General features: G+C 27.4%; 2 protein-coding genes across 2 annotated transcripts in view; both read left to right on the forward strand.

The window, feature by feature from the left end:
- Positions 1 to 2,916: 2,916 nt before the first annotated feature.
- On the forward strand, positions 2,917 to 4,118 carry LOC111686301. Its single transcript, XM_023448657.2, has one exon. The coding sequence runs from the start codon at positions 3,030 to 3,032 to the stop codon at positions 3,810 to 3,812; it is 783 nt and encodes a 260-aa protein (XP_023304425.2). The 5' UTR covers positions 2,917 to 3,029; the 3' UTR covers positions 3,813 to 4,118.
- A 4,309-nt stretch (positions 4,119 to 8,427) lies between these two features.
- Positions 8,428 to 20,901, forward strand: part of LOC111686300 — a 42,979-nt gene continuing 30,505 nt past the window's right edge. Inside the window, exons 1-4 of the mRNA XM_023448656.2 lie at positions 8,428 to 8,750; positions 8,816 to 8,920; positions 8,996 to 9,139; positions 9,208 to 9,319. Coding sequence (XP_023304424.2) covers positions 8,550 to 8,750; positions 8,816 to 8,920; positions 8,996 to 9,139; positions 9,208 to 9,319 — 562 coding nt within the window. The 5' untranslated portion in view covers positions 8,428 to 8,549. The remainder of the gene's footprint in view (positions 8,751 to 8,815; positions 8,921 to 8,995; positions 9,140 to 9,207; positions 9,320 to 20,901) is intronic.

Raw genomic sequence — 20,901 nt, forward strand, 5'->3', positions numbered from 1 at the left:
AGATGCTGTTTATATCTCGTCAGTATATGTTTTTCGAAGTGTAGGGTTCAATTCGTGATAGTACTCATATTTGCATTTTTTTAAATTTGTTATATTCATAATGATTTTTGGGTGCAAAATATGTATACAAAACAAGGTTTCAGTTTATACAATTAATCGTCGATCGGTTATTCGATAAATTTTTTAACGAATAAATGAAAATTGCCAAATTTCAAATAACGAATAAACCGAAAAATTTATATCAATTAACCGATTAAGAAAACCATATTATTTAACAATAAAATAACTGTATATTAGACCGACTCACAAAAAATAGTGCTTGAGTTACCATTTTCAAAATATTCGCTGTTATGTAATATGATGTTATCATAAATATTTCGGGTTTAGTGCAAAATATGTATGCAAAACAAAGTTTTAGTCAATACTAGGGTATTCAAACAATTAATCGTCCATCGGTTATTCGATAAATTTTTTAACGAATAAATGAAAATTGCCAAATTTCAAATAATGATATAAATGATGATATCTGTATTATATATGTTTATATATAAAATAAAGATTTATAATTTCAGGAAAAAAGTAAAAAGCAAAAAAAGCAATTGTTTACGTTGAATTTTTTCAAACAAATGACACAGAAAGACATCTTTTTTAGAACGTTACTGCCGTTCGAAGATTCATATAATTTTCTTACCTGGACATGTTTGACAGCGCACACTGCAATCTTACCGGACGCATACATAATACGTTGGCACTAAAACAAAATATCAGCAGAAAACATCACTCATAAGAAACTTCTGCAATTGGACACAAGATGAAGTAATGAAAATATGTTTTTAAGAAAGAATGGCCCGCACTACTTACAAGCAAACTTGGTCCGTCCCCAAGGACCTTTTAACATTTTTTTTTATTTTCTTTGCTATTAGAATTTTATGTTGATTAATATTTTAATTTAGTTTGAAAAATATTTTCCTTTTTTTAAGTTGAACAAAAAATTAAAAAGTAAACAAAAAACTCGGATTTATAAAGTAAAATAATAAATCGCTTAAACGTCAGAAGTTTAATATGGCTTCGAAAAGAAAGAACAGTTGTACATTTATTTTTTCTACTATGGTTACATTTCATACGATGTAGATCTGATTCAAATTTATTTGCATCAGATCTACAAAAAGAAAAAGTTCCTCTGTGATTTCATGTTTATTTAGTTTTTAATTTGAAAACAATTTCAAAAATACATTATTTAGTTAAGAAAATTTTCAAAAAATTTCACAGGTTGAATCAATGTTTATTGGGATATAGATTGTCCCGAATAACTGCCTTTTTAAGAATTGTATGTATATCTTATTTAATGCGTATTAATGTACTGAACGTGAGAAAAATAAAAAAATATATTTTTTTTCGAATGTTCTTTGGTTTACTATCATGCGATGAAAATACTGACTTCAGTATAATTTTAGAAAAATATAATGTTTAATTCGAAAAGATTGCAGACAATATTTTTTACATATTGTAAAAATTGATACATTAATAATATCATATATGAATTGCAAGGTCTATTTATCCCCTCCTATTACTACTTCCATGTACCTAACGAATCAATCACAACAACAAACGTGTATAATATTGTTTTCTAATAATTTATTACATATCTATGCTAAAAACTGCAAATATCTTATTCAGCAACTCATAAAATTTTTTTCCTGTTTTCGGGTTCCGGAAATTGGCCATTCCCGGCTTCTTCAAAAGTCGGTTTTTATAAACACTACACAGTAAATATAATTTTGTTCCACTCGAAATAATAATGCAACTAGCAACTAGAGACAGGACCTAGTATGGGAGATTTGACCACCTAAAAACCGATCGTAAAAAATACTTTATGCTAAATTTCTGTAAGGGGAACCTTGCATGGGCCGATCGTGAAAAAGATCTTGAAATAGAATTTTTGTATACCAAACTAATATTTGTGCAAAATTTTGTATCAATAGCTCTATTTGATAATGAGTAATGTGCGTTTAAGAGATTTTCGTAAAAGGACCCTCTATGGGAGCTATGACCAATTATGTATATAAAGACAAAATTTCAAAATTCTGTATCTATATCATTATTGTACCAAATTGTACCAAATTTTATATGGATATCTTAATTTACTAATGAGTTATGTGTGATGATATCAACATTCTGACGGAAGTTATTAACAAAAAACTCATTTTCCGGGAATATGTACTTTTGTATGGGAGGTATAGGAAATTATGGACCGATGCTGGCAATTTTCGTCAAGAATCAGATCTTGTGGAGAAACGAATGCAAAATAATTTCATGATTTTCATGAAATTATTTTGCATAGTTTTCGAGAATATTACATCATAATGTGTATTTTTTCGGATTGTTTTAAATTTTGATTCATAACTTTTCCCAATGTGAACCGATTTTGTTCATTTTTAATACCAAACTGTAGTGAATAATAATGAATATTTTGGCTTAATTTCGTTAATTTCCATTGCTTTGTTTTAACATGAGCGTCACAGAGAGACAGATTTTGAATTTCATAAGGACCCAGAATATATATACTTTGTTGGGTCTCAGATAAATATTTCTTGGTGTTACACTATCACCACTGATGATGGTGGGACGATTATTTTCTATGTGCTTAAATGATTCAATTATAATATATTTCGTTATGCGCTAATATTTAATTAAAAACTTTAAAATCAAATTATGATCCAAAATTTGTTGATTTTTTCGTGCTTCTGTTACAAAAACGAATGAATTATTTGAAAAATACTTTTGCGTTGGAGGAGAGCAATTTGTTAGCGTCTATAAAATATAATTCTTAAAAATCAGAAAATCAGAAATTGATTTGGAACCACAGTGCATTCTACTATGCTCCTAACTCACTCCTAACTAATATTTACACATTTTTCATTGAAAAATTATTCAAATAGAAAAATCTTTAAAAAACTAATTAAAAAAATTAATATATTTTTTCAAACATTTTCTGCAAGTAATAAATAAGTACAATTTTCATTTTCAAAATGCTCACAGCTTACAGTGTAAAATTACCTAATCCGCACAAGAAATGTGTAAGGGAACTATTGAATTACTTAACATGTTTTGACAACGATTACCAAAGGATTAATATCGAATTAAGGAATATTCAAAAGGAGTTCAAACAGTCAATAGACAATGTTGTTTTTTACTGTTCCGAATTGCGTAAATTAGCTTGTGCATCGGATGAAAAGCTTGATCAGTTTCAAAAGAATGTTGAAAACATTGACGCTATAACAGACAGTTTCAATAAGCGCATTGAAAATTTGCAAAAGAAACGAGAAGAAACCGTAGAGAAATCAAAGAAGTGTTTTGAACAATTAGAAGTTGAAAAAATGAGGCTAAAACATTTCCATCAGAAAACCATCAACCATTTGAAGTCTTTTGCTGCTCATGCTAAAGATCCTGAAATAGTAAAGAATTGCGAAAAAGACATAAACGAAATAAATAAACAGTTCTCCAAAGAGTTGTCCTATATAAAAAAGTGTGAGGGTGTTCTGGATTATTTTTATCAGTTACTCAAAGTAAACAAATCTCAAGTGTGTCATTTTAATGAATATGAATGGGTACCTCAGGGAAAATCAACAGAAATCGTGGACTCCATTGCTAAGGAAATTCAAGATTCCATGGGAACTACATTAAGAAATGTATTTGCTCATCTACATATTCATCAGCCGAATGACACAAATAGTTATTTAGCTCAATATCTTATGACATTGGTTCATAATGAAAAAATTGTGAGAGAAAAATTAGAAGTTTTTGCTAATTAGATTTTTTAACATTTGTTAGATGTACAACAAATTATTACATATTTACATATTGACGAAATTTTTATTAGATTTTCTATAATAAAACGATATCGACCCCATCAAATGTTTTTAAAATTTTATAGGATTTATTTTTCTTTAAAACAAATTTTTTGTAATGTTTAATTTTAAATCAAAGTACAAGGGAAACCGTATTCACGCGGCACTCGTACATGTAAGTGAGTAATTTAATATATGTGAGATTTGGACTACTTGTTATACTTTGCTTAAAACTATATTGAAATCAAATAAATTTGTTAAGAAAATTAATAACAATAATGACATTATAAAAAGTAACCCAGCGAAAAGTTACATTGAAAAGGCCGCTTTTCAATACTTATTCGTTAGCATTTAATCTCACTATTTTAATATGGTGATGATATTGGAGGCAGGTACTTACCACTCTCGCTTACAAGTTATCACTTATATAAGTACTTACAAATAAAGAGTAAAAAATGGTGGCACAGCAATATTCCCCAAACGTTTATGTGGATTTTTATGTTACTCATGCAAAATGTGTATTTCAAACATAGCTGTAAAATAATGATTAATAATCGTAATCATTATTAACTAGATTATTTTTATTGAAAAGGTAAAATTAATGATTAATTAACGATTATTTTCAATTTTTTTTAATAAATTATTGATTACGATTAAAAATAATCTAAAAATAAAAAAACTCTAAGAAAAATTTAATTATTTTTCCGGGAATCCGATAAAAATTACAGATTTTATTAATTAAGATTAAAAATAATCTAAAAATAATAGGGGGTTAATTGAAATTAATGAAAATAATAAAAAAAAAAATCAAAATCAATCAAAAAATTAGTTGAATATTTTTAAGGATTAATTTTAATTATTTTTCGTATATTTAGTATAATTTCCTCAAAAAAAAAAACTCTAAGAAAAATTTAATTATATTTTCGAAAAGATTGCACTAATTTTTTTCTAATATCTTATACTGAGATCAAGATTTTCAATGGAAATAAACTTGATAAATATATTGTTTTCAATAAAACAGTCATATTATCGAATAGTGGGTAACTTGAAAAACATTTTTCATTACACGTAATTTAAAAAGATAGAGAATTATACCAAATATATTGAAATTAATCAACAATAATCAAAATTAATCCTTAATCCTAAATTTGATTATTTCTGATTATTTTCATTAATTTTAATTAATTCTTATTATTTTTAGATTAATTTTAATCGTAATCAATTAATAATCAGAAATTTTATACCCGAGAATTAATTAATCATTACGATTACTTTTAAGAAATAATTTAATTGATTATTAATCGTAATCGAAATTTTACAGCTATGATTTCATATAGGTGGTGCAACATCATCTCCTATTGTAAAATGCAAAAATATTCTGATTAAAGTTCTAAAAGCTTCTAAGATGTAAAATATTTTGTATTTATTTCAATTGATAAGGAAAATGTTAGGTACCTATTGAAAGTCCGCCGATTTTTCTCTGTAATTGCATTTAATAAATATGGGAGATACCAAACCTTTTCCATCGAATAATTTATCAGATATACAAATTGCAACTCCTACCAATTTTTTTGCAAACATTTTGTATTGCTTCAAAAAATCATGATTTGTACATAATATCTTAAATTTAATAACTATGGTTTTCAATACATATAAATATTTAACTAAAGTAGCTCCGAATAAAATTAAGGATAATTTGTAAGATGTGAGACTTTTAATAATTATTTGTATGTGGGAGTGGTTTTTCGTCTGCTTAAAATTACGAAATATAAAGTAACCTGTAGACTATAGACCTCTTTTAAACCATTTTTTGGTACTCCTTTTTAGCTGGAACTGTTTGTGTTTTTTATATTGATCCTTGAAACATGAAATTAATTGAGAATCTAGAAAAGAGTTTTTTTTTGTACTTTTTAAGTTACTACTTGAGTTTTGTATTATAATCAACCTAGAATCGCATGATTATTTAAAATGAAGTTTTTTCTGGTCCTTTTTATTTTTTAACTGGTACTTTTTTAATCTCTCGCACAATCCGGATTTATTGATAATCTATAAAAGGTACTGTCTGTTGTTTTTTGTCCTACTTCTACTTTTTTATTAATTTTCTGTAATATTGAGACCAGAGTCATAAAATCTTTAAAAGGAGACTTTTTGATATTACAAAAAAGATGGAAGTGTATTGATTTTGTCAATCCATTTGTAACATATCGAAATATTGATGAAATGCATCGAGTAATCAATACATCACATTATGAAATTTATGTTTCGTTTATCGATTATATGTCATCTCTGAAAGTTTAAAAGATTATGTAAAAATAGGATTGGAGACAGACGTTATTAACTGCTTTTCAAAGGGCTGTTAAAATATTTCGTATAAATTTTCAAATGTATAATAGAACTGCACTATACATTTGCCATATAAATGTAATGCTTGTGATGTAGAACAAAATTTGGTTAAAATCATAGCTACGATTAATTATCAATTAAATAATTTCTTAAAAATAATCGTAATTGATTACGATTAAAATTAATCTAAAAATAATCAGGATTAATTAAAATTAATGAAAATAATCAGAATTAATCAAATAATTAATTTGATTATTTTTAAGGATTAATTTTGATTATTTTTGATTAATTTCAATATATTTGGTATAATTCTCTATCTTTTTACATTACGTATAATGAAAACTGTTTTTCAAGTTACCCACTATTCGATAAAATGACTGTTTTATAGAAAACAATATATTTATCAAGTTTATTTCGTAATTTTTAGCGAATTCCCGGAAAAATAATTAAATTTTTCTTAGAGTTTTTTTTTTGAGGAAATTATACTAAATATATGAAAAATAATCAAAATTAATCCTTAAAAATATTCAAATAATTTTTTGATTAATTTTGATTTTTTTGATTATTTTCATTAATTCCAATTAATTAATTTTTAAATTATTTTTAATCGTAGTCAATAATTAATTAAAAAATTGAAAATAATTGTTAATTAATCATTAATTTTACCTTTTCAATAAAAATAATGTAATTAATAATGATTACGATTATTAATCATTATTTTACAGCTATGGTTAAAATATAGAAAAAACAAGTAAGAAGCAAAGTAAATTTATAAAGTAGCGACACGAGTTGTTGTACAACAAACGTCTACAAAAACCACAGGCAATTTGTTTTTGTTCGAAATACTAACTTGTCAAAATTTGTTTACAAAAATGAACCAATAATTAATGGAAAAAATGGCATTTATTAAAAGTCACAAAGTTTTCTTTATTTTTTAAAAATTAGAACATTTTTAAAAATATTATACACTTAAAATACACTTTTTCACATTAAAAACAACAAATTACACAGAAATTTGTACAAAAGCAAGAGTTAAAATGAAATCAAATATGGCAACATAAACATTTTTGACAAGTAAGTCCACAAATAGCAAGTTTAAAAAAAATAGTCAGCTGTTCACATGAGTCTACTTTATAAATTTATTTTGGTAAGAAGTAATAGTCGGGCCAGGACGACCAGATTTTTGTCGAAATTAAAAGCCCTATTCGGCGGGTTCAGTTGTACGGGGGCTAGGTGAAATAATGGACCGATGTTAATTATTTTCAGAAGGCTTTGGTCTACGGCACCATAAAAGATCATGTGCCAAATTTCATTGAATTATCTCCAAAGTGCGACCTGTAGTTTGATCACAAGGTTTAAAAGCCCTATATGGGGGCTTAGTGAAATAATGGACCGATCTTAATCATTAACAATAGGCTTCGTCCTTGGGTCAATAGAAGATCATGTACCAAATTTCATTAAATTATTTTCAAAATACGAACAATGATATAGGACCAATATCATTGTGCGTTACAAACATTAGTACAAACCCAATATACTCTCCCCACTAAATTAGTGTAGGGTATAATCAGTAATAATTTATTTAAACTTTTTTGTTAAGATATGTAAAATAAACAATAAATATATTTTTTATTATACTTTGTTTGATGAATTAAATTATAAAATGAATTAAATTACAAAATATGCTATTATTTTTGTAATTTTTTGTTTTATTTTAGCAATGACAAATCTGCCCCATCCCCTTGGCGTATTTACTCCATGGGTGGGGCGGTATCGATGTTTTTGGTCAGTGCGGTGATATTACGTATCGGAACCAAGAAAAAAATTTTAAAAATGGCATATTGTAACCATTCTACCCTACGGTCCTTACTTAAGCCCTCATAAAAGGTCCTCTTTCAAATAACACCAAGATGTTCACATACAAAATATCGATATACGACAATATAATTCAAAAACATAGATTTAATAAATGGTACACTTTTTAGATAATAACAAAAGCATTGATTCATAAATATAAAAGTTTATTTATAAGGAAGCATTCTTTTCGGCAATGGTTTGATGGTGTGTATATAATACTCGGCACGGTCGAATTGTGATTCTCTCTTCGAAAAAAATTATAGAAACGAGGTACAGATGTCCAAATTTCAGCATATTTGAGTTACAAGAAGTAGTTTAAAAATTTTAAATTAATTAATAATGATGGTACAGGAATCGCCCTGTACCTCAATTTAAAATCGAAAATTTGTTAGAATTTTAATTTAAAAAATAAGAACTGTTATTATCATCGGCAAAAGAAAATTAAAAAAAATTAGTTAATTTTTAGTGAAAAATATTTTAAAATAATTTATTTCTTTGAAAATGGTTAAAAGGACACGAGATGCGGAGGAAGGCAAGAAAAGAAAAATGGCACGATCGCGATTTCGAAGTTTAATACGATGTGTCGTGTTAAATCGGATATGGTTGGTGGATGCTGCTGAACAAAAATTATCATTAAATGTCAAGAAAAATATAGCCATGCTTGTGAGAACTCAGCGTAAAATTGGTCTACTTACAATGGCAGTAAGTTTAAACTATTTCTAAATATTTCATTTATTAATGAACATTAATAATATGTATTGTTTTAGGAAAAATCATTGATTAGAACGCATCATACAATACGCACAGTTGATGAAAGAAAACAATTAGTGTCCTTGATGTCTGGACTAAATTGTTTCAATAAAATTCCACCGGTCGAATTTATACATTTTAATTTAGTTCTTTAAAATTAATAATAATTTATTTATAATAATTTATTTATCACATAGAAAGTTCGTGCTCGATTAGCTAAATGTGTAAAATTTATGGTAATTGGCCCTGGACGAATACTAATTAAAGAAGGTGACTGGCCAATGATGGTATATTTTATTCTTACCGGCGAAGTTGAAGTCACTAAATTTGTTTTTGATCACGTAAGTCTATGTGTTAAGCATACGAAATTTAAATATTGTTTAATTTTTATGTTTTCTCTAAAATTTAGATACAAAATTGTCGAGTTAATAGAATAGAAAAGATATGTGGACCTGGAGATTGTTTGGGTGATGCCGAATTGATTGAAAAAAATAGGCGAAGACATACATACACTACAACAAGTAAGTTATAATTAATATTATTAAAAAACGAGGGGAAATTGTGTATTTAAACTAAATTGAATCGCAATTTAAGTATCCAAAATGCCATTATTGAACTGCCGTAAAAATGCTGTCATACCAGTGACAGCATAAAAACCAAAATATTTTTACGAATATTGACGCGGATCGGTATATATGTAAATGTCCTTACCCCAATATAGAAGCATGTAACTATTGATATAACTATATATGTAACTATATAAATAAAATTCAGTATTATTGATTAAATTGTTGTGAAAAAACAATAGGATCCAATAATAAAGGCGATATTATTCGGATTAAATTCCGAAAATTAATTGCCGAACCTAACTCTCTTACTTAAAATTTTTCTCTAAATATTCCTTTAAAACGAGAGTGTTATATTCGGCGGTGCCGAATCTTATATACCCTTCACCATAGTGTATTTTAAACATATTAGTTTTATAAATTTTAAATTTTTCCCGTCTACATTATTATTACACCAAAAGAAAAACAAAATGAACAACAACAACGCTAAACGAAATAAAAAACAAAATTCAAAAGGCATCTAAAACAACAGACATCTAAACACACATAACGAAAAACACAGAAAAACAAAAAACAAAATAAACAACGCAATAAAACCAACTTCTAAATATACGAACAGAATTTACAAAAACAAAATATACAACTCAATGACGCCAACAGCATCCAAACATAAAAAATACACAGCTGAATAAAACCAAATACATCTACACACGCACATGTACATCTTTATCCAATTCACAGCGTTGTTGTTGCTTTTTTAACAAAGTATAAAAAAATGTGGCTTTTTTGATGAAATTTTCAGAGGTTGTCTCGGATTTTTGCTCATATCTCCGTTATTTATAGACCAATTTTGCTGATTTTAAATAGCGATCTTCGAAAGCATGTCTATTGAAGATTCGAATCCCGCCGATATCTGGGGACCTCTAAAAACTGATTTCAACAGACAGACGACATGGCTTAATCGACTCCGCTATCTATAAGGATCCAGAATATATATACTTTATAGGGTCGGAAAATTGTATTATAGAAATTATGAACGGAATGACAAACTTATATATACCCTTCTCACGAAGGTGAAGGGTATAAAAAGAAAGACACTAATTAATATAGGAAACAAATTGAAGCTGATTTCCGTGATTGTTCTCTGACTACGTAAAAGTTTTTAAGTTGTTTTTTCTCGTCATTTTGATTGTAAACAAAAACCTATATAGGGACAAGTGCCTACTCCATAAGTTTTACGTCGTATGTTGTATATAAAGGAATCTTTGTTTTACACACCATTTTTAAGACGACTAGAGTAAAAAAAATGCGAACTGTTATGACGATTTTGTAGAAATACTAATTATGAGCTCCATTTCAATTAACTTCGTCCTTGAGCCAAGATTTGCCAAATTAGCCCTCAAATTTTATTAAAATAATATGTTTTTATTTATTAGATTTAAATAAATCTATTTCTACCATTTATCTTTTCTGAAAGATAGGGCCCACATATGGGAAATGCAAATTTTAAAATATGAAATTTGTTAATTTGATTTGATACATGTCTCATCTCAGTCTCCGTTTATTTAATTCTGAAAAGATGTTCTTAAAATATTTTTTGCATACACTATTTTAAAATATTGTGACGATAAATACAGAATAATTTGATGGTGAATGTTTATTTTTTATCTCTACACATTTAAGCTTTGTTGATTTAATTTTAATAGTAATTAAAATGTGGTTAATGAATTTAATTTATTTACTTATTTAATGCAAATTTTAAAAAATGGGGATTTTTCAGAAAATTACCCTTTTTTGTGCGACTTTTTGCAATTTTCCAACGGTAACGCAGCCTGTATCTACTCTTGAATTAAGCAGATGGGCGTCTGGTACTTTATTGAAATTCGTACATTTAGTGGTGAAAATGTGTAAAATAATTTCATATTCGTACTTTCTAACTGTAATGGTTTTTAAGATAAACGAATTTTTGTATTTAATTTATATAAGAGGTGCCACACCCTCTAACGCTAAATGTTTCATACTTTCTAAAAACTTAAGTTTTATGATTTAAATGAAAGCTGATTTATATCATTAGCGTTATATCGTCATATGAAATCCAAAAAGCCATAAGTTACAAAAAATTAAAATCGACTTTTTTATTGATTGTGATGCATCGTATCAAAATACATTTAAATTTTACACTTCCACAGTGGGGCAGAATGGATTTTTTTTGGAAATAAATCTGCAATTTCTAAACGGCTGATCCGATCGGGATAAAATTTAGCGTGAGCGTAGCCAAGGAGTATTCGAGTTTAAGTTTTGAAGATGAACCCCGCAGATGCCTCAGGGACGGAGCTGTGGCGGCTCAAAGTAGGGTACCTACGACATGTAAAATTTTTAAACTCGTGCCATTTTTTTGTTTTTCACCCAAATACAAAGATTTTTATATTTTCTGGTCCGCCTTTTTTTGAATACCGGGCGTAATTTTGGACCAAATGGACTCAATTTTTTCCAATAATATACAAAAAATTTCAGATCAATATCATTTACAGATCCAAAAATATACGTTTTTTAATTTAAAAATTCAAAAAATTTTAGATTTTTGCCGTTTTTTTTCCCAAAATGTGTCTTAACTCTTTTATTAATTAAATAAAATTTTCTTTAAGAACATATAATAATTTTATAGTTTTCTAAAAGGTATCTTTGGCGTAAAAAACTTGTCCTATTTTTTGAAAATGTTGCCACTGCGTCCTTCCGAATATGACCTATTTTTTTGTCAAAACTTCAACTTTGGGCGACATGTTTTAAAATCCCAAAGCTGGGATCAAAAAACTGAAAGCAGTTTTGGAAACCTCTTTTTACTCCAAAAGTATTTTCCCAGCCCTGAAAGAAATGTGGACCCTATGGGCAAAAATGTAAAAAATTCCATTTTTGGGATTTTCATTCCTATTTTTGGGAATATAATAATAATAATATCTTTTTTTAGTTAGATATGGAAATTTTCGACCCTTTACAAAAAATTTCAAGCCAATATCTCAATTACATTCAAAAATATGTTCATTTAAACCTGTATCCTTTAATTTCATATTTTTCATATTTTAGTATTAAGTATGAGTCCATTTGGTCCAAAATTACGCCCGGTATTCAAAAAAAGGCGGACCAAGTTATGGTAAATTTTGTATCACTAAATTTTTAAATGCCTATAACTCGGATATTATAAGAGATAAGTAGTATGTCCAAGCAGTATGTTCAAGATCTCGCCGCTTTCAGAAAATATAAAAATCTTTGTATTTGGGTGAAAAACAAAAAAATGGCACGAGTTTAAAAATTTTACATGTCGTAGGTACCCTACATGGGGCTTCTGCGGGGTTCATCTTCAAAACTTAAACTCGAATACTCCTTGGCTACGCTCACGCCAAATTTTATCCCGATCGGATCAGCCGTTTAGAAATGCCAGATTTATTTCCAAAAAATTTCCATTCTGCCCCACTGTGCGCCCCTATCAAAGAAATTCTAAACGATTAAATTCTAAAATTACCTTAAAATTCAAGAAAATTATAAAATTCGTTTGAATTTTTAAATTCGAAACTGTGAAATGTTATAAGTTGACATCATATGAAACAAAAACAGACACTTTTAGCGAATCCTTGTAATTTAGAGATTATTTTATCAGTTTTTGAATTTTTTCAAAGAAAAATTCCAATTTCGTAAAATCTTTATGAAAACAAAAAGCCTTACACTTTCCATGTTTCGGTCTATTTGACCAACAAAAACCAATTTCAATTCAGTTTAAAATGTTAACACTTACTATTTTTTAATGTAACTTAGGCCCTTTTGGCTTTCAGAAAAAACTAATTCTCAAGGGCGTAAGTTTTATATCTTCGTAAGTAAAACAAAAACCGCAAATTATTTGAAGAAAAATAATTTGTCAATAAGAAATAAGCTAAACTTAAGAAAATGTTGAACACTTTTGGTTTATTTATCATTTTAGACGGTTTTTTGCTTCTCATGAAAAATTTGTTCAATGTGACTTAGAGCTTTTTGGATTTCATATGACGATATGTAGATGAAAGTATTTTCGAAAAACCTTTTCCTGGGCGAAAAGGAGAAAATTGAAATATCTTTATTAATATATTCCACAAATAAAAATGTATTCCATTATTTTATCGTTCTAATCGTATTTGTTTGAATTCAACAATATTATTATGGGGAGTTTCGTGTCAAGTGACTCAAACTTAAAAATCGAAGTCATTCATTTCTCACTAAGTAATCACAAAGCTCTTGAAGGCAATGGTCTGAGCTTTCTTATTGGAAAAAGTACCATATTGGACAATAGGGAAAAAGTGCCAAAAATTAAAAAAAATATATATTTTTGAGTTAAAAAATAATTTTATATTAATAACCCACTCGCATTCCATTATGGGACTATAAAGCTCTCCAAGGAAATCATTAAAAAAAATAAAAAACAATTATGAATGTATAGTAGGGCATTGCCGACTATATGATACCCTATACCAGTCAGTACGTAAAAAAGGGAAATATTAAAAAAAAGCATTTTATTGGTTTTTTAACTTTATTCCGAAATATTTTTTCTTATTTTTGGCAAAAAAGATATTTTTACAATTAAAAAATAGAAAAAAACAAGTATGAATGTATAGTCGAGCATAGCCGACCACACGATACCCTACACCAGTCAGTACGTTAAAAATGGAAATTATTAAAAAAAGCATTTGATTGTTTTTTAACTTTATTCCGAAATATTTTTTCTTATTTTCTTAATTCCGAAATATTTTTTCTTATTTTTGATTAAAAAAAAGAGATTTTTACGCAAGAGCTCAATATGGGAGGGAAAATATGGGTCTACCCTTATAAATGTTGGTAGAGGAATTCTCGTCTACTTCAAAGTTATTTGTGTAGTCTTTCGTCAAACAGACCTTACCGGTCGGCTAAGTATCTAATAACACGGTCCAACACCATTTTTCACACACAAACCAAACCATATACATACGAAAGCACATAATTTATATGATATAACTGCGTTTCTCTCAGTTTTTCATTATCTGATCGTTTGTCCTTTTAAAAGGACTTTAAAATTTGAGGCACATACAATTTTCAAAAAAAAAATTATAAAATATTTTTAGCCACCCTATTATAACAATATGGGTATCAAACTAAAGCGGACAATTGCAGTATTTTTATCTCGTATTTTGTTTTGTTTTTAAGAATAAAAAGATGTAAAAAATATCCTTATAAAAGTTTATCCTTTATTATCCTTGAAATTTTATACAAAATTGTTCAGCAAAAAATATTCATAATAAAGACATTAGAATGGAGTACAAAAGTCTGAAATAGCTCCATTTGTTTAATTTTAATAATATTTTTTTAAATATCTCAATATATTATTTAATAATATTTTAAAAATCGATTAAGGATATCTTGCATTTTTTATCCTTTCATGTTAAAACTACCTTCTGGGAAAGTATATATTCCTTTTTAATTTAACACAATTATTCCGAACTCTATAGTTATTCTAAATTCTATATATGTATCTTTAAAAAAACCTTTGACCTCCCAATAATGTTATCAAAGTAGTTTATTATATAGTTTTCATTAAAAAATACAACAGGGCGAGGTATATATTTAAATATTTATACAAGTTAGGAAAGTATAGCCGGACTGGGCCGAGCATATCATACCCTACACCAGTTGTGAATTTCTTTCAAATGTGATTTATTTTAGCAAATAAAATATTTATGTTGAATTTTATTTCAATTGCGACATATTGAAGAAAAAATAATTTTCTGAAATGGGCTAGAGTCAAATAGAGATTAAAGGCCTGCACAAGACAACAATAATGCGACAATTATCGTGTGCGCCATTATAAGCACACGAAGTTTTTTTTTAAACAAATTATCGCATTATTGTTGTCTTGTGCAGTCCTTTAATATGTATATTATAAAATTAAGAGGAGAGATTTACATCTAGATACATAAACGTTTTTTATGTAGCTTTTCATCGTGATATTAATGTTTATATTAATCATATTATAATTTATATTTATAATAATATTGCGCTTATCATATTATCCTGAAGTGGATTTTAGAATACGGAACATGAATGTTTTAAACCGTTAAACCGTCATAATCATACGAAATAAAATTTTATATATTTTAAGGCCGGTTATGTTTAATTGGTAGATATTTTGTCTAAAAACTATCAATTTAACGTAAGGATAAAAATTTAACAGACATTGAGATAATTGGGGTAGGTAATTGGTATAAATAATAAATTAAATTAAACAAAATATTTTCAACAAATTTTTTTTTAATTTGAATATAACTTAACTTTTATTTTTTTACAAAGAACTAATTAAGGTAAAGACATGAAATTTGGGAGTCTGCAATTCCATATTTGTAAATATAACATATATTTTTTCTTAAAAACTGACTATAGAAAATAAGAATTTTAAAGGATTAAAATTTTAAAGGACATTTTCTTAGTTTTTTTTTTTTATTCTAATATTTTAAAACTATTTTATTTGTAAAAATACTTTAATATAGGTATCAATCGATACCTATATTGAACAACTAGTCCAAACCATATTTAAGCTAAATATTATTATACTTACTCTTCTATTCCAAAGGAAGAAACGATCAGAAAATAAAAAACCAAAAATGTAGTTTAATCATATCAAGTATGTAGTTTCCAACGTATATGGTTCTGTTCATGTGCGCAACAATTTTCCCAATTTGATGTACGGTGTAAGCAATTAAAATATATATGGTCACTGATACAAAAACTTTCTAAAAAGTTGTGATATCACAAAAACGGGAAACATTTTATTTTTTGAAACGAAGTCTATAAATATCCCTTATGACGAAAAAAGAAAGATTTCTATTAAAATAAATATTAAAAACAATTTTTATTTTCAATCATTTTCAATTTAATCAACTCAGAAAGTGGTGTACAAAAAGATCGTTTTAGTATTTGCTTTCATTGTGTCCTGTCCCAATAAACCAAACGTTATTATAACGATAGTAAAACGATATCACTAAGGTGATAAAAACTATCATAAGTAATTGTCGTTCTCGATAGTATTTACGCGGTAAATGGCACTTTTCCTTATGTTATGGTTTTTCCATAAAATTGTGACATCGTTTTCGCTAGTTTTTTTTTCAAAAGTTCCTTCCTTTATTTTTCTTGAAAAAAAAATAAAAATAAAAGACAATACCGTTTCCGCTATCGTATCGTTATTTGGTTTATTGGGGTACCAATTTATACATTTTTATTTTTCTAACTCACATAACTGGAATGAATTTTGTTATAAATTGTATGAATAGAACATGACTTCTTTCCCAACCCATTTTTATGCAGAATATTAGAAGTTCATAGAATGTTTAAACTTGTACATGACTGTAATTTTTTGAATTTTTACTTTTTTCAATAATATTCACGAAATAATTGCACAAAAGTCCACTATTTACTATTCTGTTAACATAGTAACAGAATAGTAAACCAATATTAGGGAATTTTATATAATAAACAAGTAGGAAAGTATAGTCGGACATGGCCGACCATATAATACCCTACACCATAAGTATATTTTTAAAATTTTTATTTTTTTATAAAGAAACTTTTATGTTGAATTAATTCCAAAATATTTAAGCAATTTATTGATAAAAAAAACTAAAATTTCTAAATGAGGCTTTATATAGGTCAAATATGGGCTGATCCTCGTAAATTTGGGAAAGAATATATTTTTAAATAACAGTTAGTTTTGTTTGCGATACAAATGGTTACAAGTCAATTTTACACGTTTAAGACATTTCTTGAAGGGGGTTTGTATGGGGCTAGGGTCAAATAAGGGCCGAAATCTGCTGTGTCATTTATACTTACATAAAACTTATTTGTGCCAATTTTTAGAGAGATAGTAGAATATTTGACGTAATTATGGCATGAAAAGTTCAAATCGGGAGTTACGGTTGTATGGGGGCTATAATGAAATAATGGACCGATTTCAACCATTTTCAATAGGCTTCGTTCCTGTGCCAAAAAACATACTTGGTCCAAATTTCATCAAATTATCTAGAAAATTGCGGCCTGTACCTTGCGCACAAAGTTTACATGGACAGCCAGCCGGACAGACGGACGGACGGACATGTCTTAATCGACTCAAAAATGATTCTGAATCGATCGGTATACTTAAAGGTGGGTATTGGACCAATATTTTTGTATGTTACAAACATCAGCACAAACGTATAATACCCTCCCCACTATAGTGGTGTAGGGTATAAAAATGTAAATTAAAATGTTAAAAAACAAAATCTAAAATGAGCAAAAAAAAAACTAAAAAATGTATTGTGTGTAAGAAGGTAAATTATAATCATATTTTCGCGAAAAAAGTTTTGAAGTATGTGGAGAGAGTTGGACTTTCTTCAGTGTGTTGAATTCACACAAAACTCGTCTGTGAGGGATAAGTTATTCTTGTAAAACAATATCATAATCCAAATTCTTATTATTCTTTGGTTCATAATATTTATGCTGAAACTTTTTTCTGTGAACAATCAATATAATATTGTTGTATTTTATTTTCTCCTGTTCTGTATTTTGCTAAAAAAATATGATCACGGTACCTATAGGTGTAGTTTAGTTGTATAAGAACTAAGTTAAATAGTTGACCGATTTTAATATACTTGGGCATTGTGAACTAAACATTATGTACAATGACAAGCATTGCTAAATAAGTTTTGTGCCGAAACAGCAGCACAAAATTCAAATCAATTATTTGTAGAAATAATTCAGTTCGAATTTGTTATTTTAATTTGTATTATTATAATTTTTATGAATACACATTCATTACATTTTAACACGCTATAATGAACGAATCTAATCAACAAATACTTAAAATACCTTTTATAGCACTTGTCTACCTGCATTATAATATTTACGTACAATTGTTCCTTTACTCTAAGTAAATAACATTAATGTTTGTCTTGGTGGCTGAATGTCGCATGTGTATACTTAATTGAAACTATAACAAAATACTTCCCACCATGTTAAACTTGTTTTTATAATTCAAACAAAATACTTAACAAATTAAAGTACATTAGGGTGCCCCGTGTACGATATTTTAGGAGGGAAACCTCTAAAACGGTGCGTTTCAATGAACTAAATACGTGAAAAATAAAAACAATTTTTTGAAAAGGTCCTCAGTTTCCCACTTGCGATCGAAAATCTTAATCTGAGTATAATATGTTCATTATATCTACAATCTTTTCGAAATGGGTGTCAAAAATTCAATCTTGTAGCGGGAAAAATAATTAAAATTGTTGTTAGTGTATTTTTAGTCCGCAGAAACAAAATGCACCTACAACTCACTAAAAATCATTTTGTGGACCAAAAATATTCTACTAAATTGTTTAAACCCATTTCAAAAAAATCGAAAATCTTTTATTTTTCGAAAATTTATGTAAACCCATCACAAATAAACACATAATACATTTTTAATGTAAAAAAAAAATATTTTTATAGTTTTTATAAAAACATGATAAGCCAGACCTATGTGCGCTGGAAGGAAACTGAGGACCATCAAAAAATATATATTTTATTTTTCTCGTGGTCATAATTGGTATTTTTATTAAATTTACCAGCGCACAGTGGTATAGGAAAAAAAAAAAGAGGGAAATAATTCGGTAATTTCTAAACGGTTAATCCGATTTTAATGAAATTTGGTATGCACAAAGAGGAGGTGTTGTCGTTTAGTTTAGGTTTTGAATTTGGACCTTATAGGCCAACCAGGGGCCCGGCGGGGGGTCCTCAAATTAGGACACCTCGGCTATGTTAAATTTTTAAAACGATCCTATTTCTTCATTTGAGTTCCGATTTAAAAAAAATCGTATATAGAATCTCCTCATCGAGCACTATAAAAAATGTCGTCATAGCAGTAAATTATCTCTTATAGTTTAGGAGATATTCGCATTTGAAAATCAAAATTTTTAAAATTTTTACCGTTCTTACTTTAGTTTTTGATAATAGCGGGTCCAAATATTCCCGATTTTCGCCATTTCTTTTTTTATTCGCTTAACAACAAGTTTATATATCAAGCAGTGAAAGAATTATGTAAAAATCATGACTGAGTCCAAAGTTATATGCATTTTAATTTAAAAAATTAAAAAAGGCGATTTTTTTCCATTTTTTTGGGAAAAAAGTATCTTTTTCTTTTTAAGTTATCTAAAAAGTTTCTAAGAAGATGTATATAGAATTTATACTTTTTGAAAAGCTGACTTGCGTGATCGAAATACTTTTAAATTTTACATGTTGAAATCATAAAGCCGCGATAAAATATTAGCATGCAAAAGATTTTAGAGCGAATACAAAAAAAATTCAAATTTTTCATTTTTTACTTTAGCGAATTTCCGCATTATAAACAAATTTTAAATTCTGAATTTTATCAGTAATTAATCTTTATATAGAAAGAATTGGTTTGCATAAAAAAAAATTATCAAGGCCTTTCGTGGACTGAATACGCGGGAATAAGCCGTTCGAAAAAACTGCGTTTTTGGATTTAAAAATGTGTAAAAAGTCCATTCATGCAAATATATAAATTCACTACAAAATTTTAATTAACCGAACAGATTTTAATTTTAACAGTTTTTTCGTTAAAAATACATTTAAATTTAAAAATGATAAAAGCAGTTAATTGTAGATAAGCTGGGATATGTTAATTGCAAAAGAAATTTCATCAAAATTTTTCATTTGCTGAAAACGCGGTGTTTCTTGAGTTACAAGATAATTCGAAAAAGCACACCTAAACCGGCAATTTAAATTGGTAACACTTAACATTAATCGGTAGCTGACAATGATGCTTATACCAAAATCGATAAGCCGTTAGAAAAAAGTACGATTTTGCATCAAATGCATTAAAAAAAGATCGGTCATGTGTATGAAATTTATTTCCAAACTTTAAATAGGTTTTCATTTTAACGGTTTTTTATATTATTTACTTATTTAAATTCAGAAATGGAAGAAGAAGATAATTATAAACAGGCAGTTATTGGCTAACCACAAAAATATTTGCATCAAAGTTTCTCGTGTGCAGAAAACGCAGTGCTTTTCTTTTAAGAAAAATTAGTGAAGCACATTCTTCCCGCTAATTAAAATTAATAAAATTATATTCTTTTAGGTCTATAGCAAAATCTATAAGCCGTTCGAAAAAATACAACCATTTTGGATTTAATGCAATTTTTTAAAAATATATGCATAAATAAATTAAAACCTCATAATTTTAATCTATGACACATAAATGCATAATTTTTTTAGTTAATGATTGTAAATTAATATATTAATGCATCATGTTAAATAGTCTATAAAAATGTGTACTTAGTTTTATAAAAAAATATTTTTTCAAGAGGTTGAAAAAAAACTCTTGAAAAGCGAAATTATCCATGAATATTTAAAATATTTGGGTTAAATTAATTTGTATTTTGGATACTTCGTTGTGAATTATATCCACGCTTAAACAAGTATTTAAATTAAAAAAAAAAATGAATTACAAAAAC

Source organism: Lucilia cuprina, chromosome 4 (genome assembly GCF_022045245.1).
Source record: "Lucilia cuprina isolate Lc7/37 chromosome 4, ASM2204524v1, whole genome shotgun sequence".
Lineage (NCBI taxonomy): Eukaryota > Metazoa > Arthropoda > Insecta > Diptera > Calliphoridae > Lucilia > Lucilia cuprina.